Source organism: Cariama cristata, unplaced genomic scaffold, assembly GCF_000690535.1.
Source record: "Cariama cristata isolate BGI_N322 unplaced genomic scaffold, ASM69053v1 scaffold24733, whole genome shotgun sequence".
Taxonomy (NCBI): Eukaryota; Metazoa; Chordata; class Aves; order Cariamiformes; family Cariamidae; genus Cariama; species Cariama cristata.
Genome location: NW_009607091.1, coordinates 66,788 through 76,177, shown reverse-complemented (window position 1 = coordinate 76,177; position 9,390 = coordinate 66,788). Strand labels below are relative to the sequence as shown.

The window sequence follows — 9,390 nt, the reverse complement described above, 5'->3', positions numbered from 1 at the left end:
ATTGGCTGGGCTGGTGAGCACCCAAGGGATTGCCTGGCAGAGGCTGCGAGGCCTCGCTTCATTCACAGAAATGTGGGGATGCTAGCCAGCCCTTTCATTCACACACACAGAATCTCATTCACATTTTCCCATTTCGCTAGCCGCTTGTAATGAAGAGAGCCGTTTGGGAGCAATAGGGTTTTCTGGGCAGTAGAGACATGTTAAAATAGGCTATGGTGTGTACGTTTGCTGTTGCTGTGCTAGAAGGATGAAGAGAGGAATGAATGCTGTGTGGATGCTGTAGCAGGTTCGCAGTGTGGTGATGAAAGGCTGTTCCGCAGATCAGTAGAAACCTGCTTTTACACTGACTAGGACATTGCCATTACTCATCACTGCTGGGATAAGAGGTGCTGACTTAATTTAATGTGTCATGAGTATACTAATTAAATACCTGTATTTGAGCTGGCTGTTTCGCTATATTTGCACTTTGCATACTGTAGCCTTTCGTCGTGGGAGAGGGAAGGAATTCCATAGGACTTTTCCTTTAAATTGTGCTGTAGTTAGTCATTTGTTTAAAAAATAACTTTGCACTGTGCAACTTCTCTGGTCTGAATTTGTTCATAATGTCGTGTATTGACCTACATCCAAAAGATGTTTTGCAAAGCAGATCAATTTATAGAAAAGAGCCATATGGCTCGTGATGGGCATTGTGTATCACAATCCTGTACATATTTCAAAAAAATGTAGGAGAGATTAAATATCTGTTTTCTGCATGTTCTGCTACTTCTCAGATCAAGTGTTTGTGGCTGACATTTATGATTAATAAGACCTGGTGCATTTTTTTTTTTTATTTTTCACTGCAGGATGTCAGTTTGCTGCTACCTGGACTTCTGAATGTTCTTTTAGTTTTTTTTCAGTTTTTCAGAATTAAACCAAACATCACAGTGAATTGAAGATCCTCTTCATGTTTTTCTTCAGAGTGAATATCAGTGGTGAAAGAAAAAGCATCTGTTAAGCCTGTTGTTGGACATCAGAAAAATACTTTTCTTCACACATAGGTACTTATGTAATTCCTACATTAAAATAGAAGGTTCTTGTAGAGTGAAAGGGGAGAAGGATTTCTCCCTCTATCAAAAATTGGATGTAACAGTTTCTGTGAGAGACAGCAGTGACACAAAGGCACTTGTAAAGTCTGTTAGGCTGCTTTTGTGGAAGAAAATGTATATATTGTTTAGTTCTGTTGTCTGTTCTCAAAACCTTTAAGGTGTCTCTGTTTTGCTAGGGGGAAGGGGGAGGGGGGTACATATGTGTAAATATTATCCAGATATTTGCTATCTAATTGTGACTTCTTTATAGATTCACAAATATGTGAGGTGAAAGAACATTTAAACAGAAGAATAAACTGTGGTGTTTCATAAAGGCTGTTAATTCAGTTTTAAAGGTAATTGTCTTTGGTACCAAAAGGGTGGTGGTGGTGGGGAGGAGGAATTAAAGGTTGGAAGGAAATAGCTGTTTGAGAAGATAGGAAAAGGAAATTTGAGAATTGATTGGTGCTAGTGTGCTGTAAGTGGGTGGATGTGTTTTTTTTTCTTTTTTTTTTTTTTTTTCCTACAGGAAGTGATTTGCAGTGTTCACTGAGCCTTTTGTTGAAAAGGGTCCTTCTCATTTGTGTGAGTCATGCTTTTGCTGTGAGCGAGTTGGCAGCTCTAAGCAGGACTGGGATCTCTGTCACAGAAAACTGTTACTTCACCCAACCTTAACGGGGAACCATAAGAAATTTCTTAAAAATATATATTTTTTTGTTCTTCCTTATACTCTTTTCTTTTTTACCCCAAAATCTTGTTATCCGTCCTTGTTGTTATGAATTGCCTGCTATGTTAGCACAGGCGTCTCCTGCGTTGGCATCAGATTTGCCAGAACATATGCAGGAGACCAGATAGAAGGGCATGCTTCAACGTACCAAGTATAACCGCTTCAGGAATGATTCGGTGACATCAGTTGATGATCTTATTCACAATTTGTCCATGAACAGCAAGGTCTCAGCAGTTGCTACGACTTCAACAGCACCTTCGTACCTGGTCTCACCAGAGGTTCTCCGCAAGGACCAAGAAGATGGACCCACCACCCTGTGTACCCTCATTCATAAAGTGTCCCACTTGAAACTCTCTAACACGGGCAGCCTTTTGGGTATCAAAAACCTCTCCTCTGCAGTAAAAGAGCTTGCTGTCTCCAAGTTGCAAGGAAGCTCGAGTGCTTCTAGCTCAGCAGCAGGGGCTTCAGACAACACATGTAACCTTGTCTCTGCCACTTCGTGTTCTCAGCAGGACGTGAGCAAGATGAGTATGGGGAAAAAACCACGGTCAGAGGAAATGCACCCGGGAGGTGAAGACTGGAATCAAAGTAGCAGCTTTGTCAATAAACCCTCTCGAGGATGGCTGCACTCGAGTGAGAAGATCCTGGGACCTGGTGTGACGTACATTGTGAAGGTTGGTCTGATTTCTTCCATTCTCTGTTTTTATCAATGAAAAATTCTCTGCTGGTTTTGATGACAGGCTAGACAGGCTGAAAGGATCTCTATTTGTACATTCCTTTTTTTGTGCATAATACATGGTATGTAAATGCAGGAAGGCAGGGTTGGGAAGCTGTGTTAATTTCTTAAATTAGAGCAAACCTGCAAATAGGTTCTTTGTCAGATAATATTCTACAGCTGTGTAAAAACACCATTCCTAAGCTAAAAGCTGGGTTTCTTGCATTTTCTTTTGGGTTTTTTTTCCTTCCTCTGAATTTAGGTTTTCAGTGTTACCTAGCATACTGTATATATCTTGGATACATAGGCTTTCAATATGTCTGGTGCAATATATAGGAGGAAAGACAGACTCCTTGATGTGTAAAGAACGGTTAATCTTGCATGATATTTCAGTTTGGAAATACCTCTAAAGACATGTGTGTTTTTAAAGTGAGATTATATTTGAAATCTTAGAGCAGTAAGGCGTAGAGCGCAATTCTTATCATGTTCCACAAATAGAAATACTGTTGTGGGTAGAACAGGAAAATGCAGCTTGTTTTACATAATGAGAATTCAGCCACCTTAAATGTTATTGCTCTTTTCAGTTCATTGATACAGCATGTCAGTAGCAGAGAATCCCAAGTTTACAGGGTAATATTTCCATATGGTTTGAAAGTATTTTGAAATGACATGTTAAATTAGAGCCTTTGAGAGAAGGGTATGTGCAATGTTTTTGTAGTCAGGTAAGATTCTGGTTACACCTTCCAGCACAGTGTGCAGAAAGTGTAAAAATAACATTATTGTCCAGGATTTGTTCTTCAGTCACCATATTTTATTTGCTGAGTGGCTTTTGCATCTTAAATGTTAAACTGTTTTGTATCAGACTATTAATAAGATTTCATGTCTATTTTTAGTTTTATTTTATTTTGGGTATAAAAGTCACAGTTTGACTTTATATCAGGGTGCTTTAAAACTGAGTGACAGCCTTGCTGCTTAGCTCTCGTCAATAGCAGAGTGCATATTTAACAGCTGGAGCACTAGGAAGCAGTTTTCATTTCTTTCTGTTAGTGGTGATGGTGGAATTTGCAAGTGATGGTACATTGAGTAAGTTGGCCAGTTCAGAGCACTATTGAAATGGTACTGTCTTTTTGGCTACTCTGAAATTTACTGGAACTACAAAAGAGTCAGTGCTACCTTTCCAAACACAAACTGCTGCTCTGTTACTGTTCGAGAAGTGTCTCGATAAAAATAACCCACTGATGCTAGATACAGTGGTGTTGAGACCTCATCATTCTTTTGTATGGAAATATTTTGGTTAACAGAGGGTTATTTGCCATTTTCCCAGAGAAACTCAATTATTTTATTTTTTTGTTTTGCTGAGGACAGTAGACAGATAATGACTGTGAGAATTCACTGCTGCTGTTTGTTTTACCTGAAGTGATCATTATGAAGCAGAACAAATACAGTATTCATTTTTTTAATTTTTTCAGTGGTTGACCTTCTGTATGCTAGAGGAAGATGATATCCTTGAATTAAAAAGAGAATTAAAATTATATCCAAATGGACTTACATTTAAAGTTAATAATTAACCCATGTCTAACACTGATAGTAGAACAAATATTTTAATTAGTGCAGCTGGTGTCAAATACATGAAAGTGTATTTATACACATTATGTATATTAGAATTTTCAAAATAAATCATTAGCACCATACAACTGACATTTTAGATGTTTGTTAAAATGTATAGAATCTAGATTATTGTTTCTGTTAAAAAAATAGGGTGATTGGTAGCTTTAACTTCATGCTCTCTGGCATATAGAATCACAGAAGAATGCTCTCAATGTAAAAACAAAGGTTAAAAATAAGTATCAAAATCAGTGGTTAATGAATGAATGAAAATAAACCAGCCCTGGTTAGTTCATAATTTGCCTGTTCATTAAGTGTCTCAGAATTTTCCTCAGCAACTGCAGCATTCATATAGATAAGAATAGAAGTGCAGTTCCCACATCATTAAACATTGTTAGTTGCCAGGGCTTTTATGCATTCCGACCATCAAATCAATACACAGATAATGTACACTGAAGGGAAACATTCCTTGGATACCTCATGGCTATATTGACTATCTGGGGGACTTGTACCATGTTTAATTAGTACAATATGCCTTGCAGAAAATTCCATATGCCATTAGTTAAATGAGACAAAAATTAGATTAGTTGTTAACCAGCAAAGTTTTTATCATTTTGTGTGTAAGTGTGCACTGGGTTACTATTATTTCATTAATCCACATTCGAAACATGAAAATTATCTATCAGACAGGGTAAATCGTAAGTACTGGGCAGTTTGGTAACTCATATTGGAATCTTCTGAAGTAGGAGACACAAAGTTCCTATGTGCAATGAATGACAAATTTGCAACTTTACTGCTGTCCTGACATTTTCACATTTTTTAAATAGGCAGTGTAACTTGAATGCTTAAAAATGGATATAGGATTATGGTAAACAGGAATTGTGCTGTGGTCTTCATGGTCTGCTGTGATGGAATTATTTTCAGCCATAAAAATACTGGTGCTTTCTATATTATTTTTGTTCCTCCCTGTGGTTTTCACGTTGCATTTTTATAGATTATTTTAATGGAAAATTTTTCACAAAACCAAAAAATTATTTTTGTAACAAATTAGACAATGATCATAACCATATTAGGGGAAGTAAAGTGGTGAAGTACTGATATTTTGCTTAACACTACTGCTGAACAGTTTAACAAATTATGAATTAATGAAAAAAATGAAATAGTTTGCTGTGATGGAAGTCATTGAAGAGCTCGGTGTTTTCCCCATAGTGGAACTGATTACTATAGGGACTGGTTATAAGTGATCATGTTGTCAGAAAACTAATACATATAATAAAAAAAGTGTAAAAGTGTGTAATGTAACAGTAGTTAAATGTTTCAATGAAATCTGTTTGTTTCCAATGATAAATGTCCACTGATGAGTTTAATTGGGTAATGGCATAGATGCTTTGGGTTTTGTTAATTTAATTAAAAGCACAATTAACAGTCAAGAGGTAAATGTCTGTCTGTCTTTAGGTAACTTGTGGTTGGGTTTTGTAAGAAGTGTCGATGAGCTTAAAATGCTGTTTCTCAGCAGTTCAAAACTAAATAAACCAAAAATACTATAGCCTAATTTTATATCCCTATATATAGTATATCCTAAAGAGCTAACGAGCCATAAAACCAAGACAGTGGTATAGAACAGATCTGGGTAAATCTAGTGTTAAAAAGCAGATATAAAGATATTATCTGAGAGATCGGAAGGAAAAAGAACTTCATCTAAAAGAAGCACCGCAAGCCAGGCAAATAATATTTCAGTGAAAAGCGTATCAAATTATTAATGTTATAGCAAAGTATCTCAAGAGTATAATCCTAACTACAATTATTCCTTTAACATTTTAACACTTTCATGTCTTGGGAGGGGGTAACAGCGATTTACATTGAATGAGGAGAATAGACATCTTTTGTGAAGCTGTTCAAACACATCACCAAGTAAAGGCTTCAGTTCTGCAAACATTTCTGCATGACACTGTTTACAGGAACATTCTCATTGAAATAATTGAGGCTGCTCCTGTATGCTGGAAGTTAAGTATGTGCTTAAGGATCAACTAAATTGCTGTGTTGCATGCTCTTACTGCATCCTTTTATTCTGTACTATAGTATTCCCTTCAGCGTATATGCAGGGCAGCTGTGATTTTAGCAGTTCTCTGCAAGTAGACACAGAATTTACAAAATTACTTTTCTGTTTAGTGGCTAACTCAGACTGTGAAGCACAGCCTTAAATGGAGCTTACATGGTGGAAACCACAACGTATGCGGCCTTCCCCTAGAAGACTTCAGGATTCTTTGGAAGAATGTTTTTCTTTTTTTTCTTTCTATTCTGAACAGAATTGATTTGCTGTTTGTTTAGGGACTAATGCTTTGTGGCTTTGTGGTGTTACTCTTTGCCCACCTGTTTGAAAAGTATCCGGTGTAGTCTGTGTGAAAAAAGAAGAGGGTTTCTTGCTTCCTTCTTACTCCGTTAAATAAACATAAACTCAAATTTTCAACCTACTTGTTTATAAAAAGGAGAATATAAACATTACAGCAAGACTTTTTATTTTCTCTTTTTGGTTGATGTTAAATTTATCTTCCTTCGTTGCAGAAAAATTTGCATAAGGTTTTTTTATTTGGTTGGTTTTTTCTTTTTTAATCAGATTTATATTCAGCATCTATCAGTCAAGTTGCAGTAGCGTTAATGGTTGTCACTGGTAGTTTGACATGGCCTGAGAAAAATCATACTCAGTAGGATTTTGTGCATGTGATTGTAATAATAACGAACACAGTCCCAAAGCATCCTGTTTGTAATGAGGTTTACATGTTTAAGAAGTGGGTTGTGTCTTTCAGCCATATGGTGGTAATAGGACTGAATATTGACCCTTTAGTTCAGAGTCTGCTGTCCTCAACTCAGGTGCCCAAGCAGTGTTAGCCAGAGCTCAAAGACTTATGAAACTGGCTTATCACCATGGATTTTAAAGCTGCATGCACACAGGTTAGGGGAAGAGAAATAACTGACAAAGACAGCATTGGTTTTAGCAATTAATCCCTCCTAGTGTGCCATGTTCCTTTGCAGTCAGGTAGTATTTGTTGCATTTTCTTTCACTGTTATTTGGGCTATGAAAGAACGATATTGATGCCTGTTGCTCTGTGGAAAACCTATTTTTTGAGCTCTGTGGATCAGCAACACTGTGGGTCCGTTGTACAGCCCACTGATATGAAAAGAGCATTTCTCTCAGAAATTAAATCAGATCCTATGAGCAGAAATCATACAGTAGAGTCTTTAATTATAATATTATTCTAATTACATGAATCAAGTACTATTACTATACATTTGCACACCTTTCATAGAAAGCAAAGCACGTAATGTTTTCAGTGCTGAAGGATTCAACTCTCAACATGAATGTCTGTTCTGCAGTGCTTTTGGAATGTTTGCAAAATGCCTTGGAAGCTTTGGCATAATTTCCACACCTAGGGTTATTTCATGAATGACACAACACTGTGAATGTTAATTTGAATAGTTAAAGTCAGAGCTGTATTTGTTTAAAGCAAAAATTTTACAGTCCTGCTAGTTATTTACCAGCCGGAATTCCTTCCCTGCTTTATCTTGGAAGTCAGGTTGTTGGTTTCTTTACTTCTCTTCAAATAACGATTACAGTAAGAATACTGTGTGCCCAATGTGAATATCTGCCACTACAAACATAAAGAAAACACACAGCTGAACCAAGATCTTCAGGGAAAACCCATGCCTTTCTTTGGTGCTGGAAACAAGGCACTTCTTTGTCCCAGTGACAGGGTATTCCTTTGTCCCCTAGTCACATAACCCATTGAGGAGCCTTGTCTGCACTAACACACTAGCTATACTTGTGCTGCTGCCTGGCTTCATTTTATAGGAGAAAGCTGAAGTGAATGCACAGAGTATCAATATTAAATTTTCTTGCTGTTTGCAATGGGAAAAAATGCAGATCTGCCCTGGGATAGTGCCAGAGACAAACAGCCTTCCCAGCTATTGACACTCTTTGAGGGTGATTTACTCCCCTAAGCAATGAAACCAATTCCATAGTTGTAGAGGAAGAGGAGTTCAGTGTTGCTTTGCTGCAGTTCTGCATAGTCATGCAATATTCATGTTTCATTTGATTCTATATGTTTATGGTAAAATGTAGAATTATAGAATCGTTATGGTTGGAAGAGACCTCAAAGATCATCAAGTCCAACCATGTACCCGATGCCACCATGCCCACTAAACTCACTAAACCATGTCTTGAAGTGCCACATCGAAATGTGTTTTGAACACCTCCAGGAATGGTGAGTCCACCACCTCCCTGGGGAGCCCACTCCAATGCCTAAGGAGCCTGTTCCAATGCCTAAAATGTGATGCAGCTCTACCTTGGGCTGCTCCAGGCAACTCTGAGGCAGAACCTCCATTCCAGTTGTGATGGAAATAATACTGGGGCTTAGTGCAACCACATTTCCAGTTATTGCTTGTCATCAGAGGGGGATTGGACACAATTCGATAAGGGTAATCTGGAATGTTGATTTAATAAGTGATAGATATTCCCTTAGATTTTTTAAATAAGTTTTCATAGGACCAGGAAGGATTTCGGTCTCAAAAGGTTGGCTCAGACAATCCAAGTCACGGCTAAAAGTTTCAAGACTAAAAAAAGCCCTTTGAAATTAGACAGGAATGGCAAGTAAAAAAAGAAAAAATAAAAATAAACAGGGTATAGGGAGATGCAAAGAAAATAACATAAGCTAAACCGAAAAAGCTATCTAGGCCTTTTTTACACAGCACCATCAAGTTATGTTTGCTGATACAGGGATTTTTGACTTTTTTTGTTATCTCAGAAAAATCTTGAAATTAGAGACATAAGTTGATGAAATACGCTAAATAATAAGGACAAGACTGAAAGCGAGATATTTTATCTTAAGATATTGGCTTAACTTGCTCAACACCATTTCCATCCTTCTGGATATGTAGTTGTACTAACATGCCTTTATTCTCCTTTTAGGCTCTTACTAGCATAGGAATTATACAAGGGAGCGCATGTCTGGTTGGACACCAGCATCCTAACTGACATGTGACTCTGCATACCTCTGATGAAGTAATCAGAATAATCTGAAGTACCAGAAAGAGAATTGTCTGTTTTCCTATAGACAAGATGCTTTAAGTAACCGGAGGTCATTTTAAAGTAACCTTAATTTCCCAAGAAATTAGAATGTTTCAGAAACACCACCTTTGTCACCAAACGTAGGGACTGTGTTTTGTCAGCACATGTTGAGTGCAGATGCTACAGTGTCATTCATTTTTACTTACTTTTTCCTAAA

The 9,390-nt window shown here is 37.3% G+C and overlaps 1 protein-coding gene across 1 annotated transcript in view; it reads left to right on the top strand.

Moving 5' to 3' along the window:
• Positions 1-1,925: 1,925 nt before the first annotated feature.
• Positions 1,926-9,390, top strand: part of SHC3 (SHC (Src homology 2 domain containing) transforming protein 3) — a 58,314-nt gene continuing 50,849 nt past the window's right edge. Inside the window, exon 1 of the mRNA XM_009696606.1 lies at positions 1,926-2,465. Coding sequence (XP_009694908.1) covers positions 1,926-2,465 — 540 coding nt within the window. The remainder of the gene's footprint in view (positions 2,466-9,390) is intronic.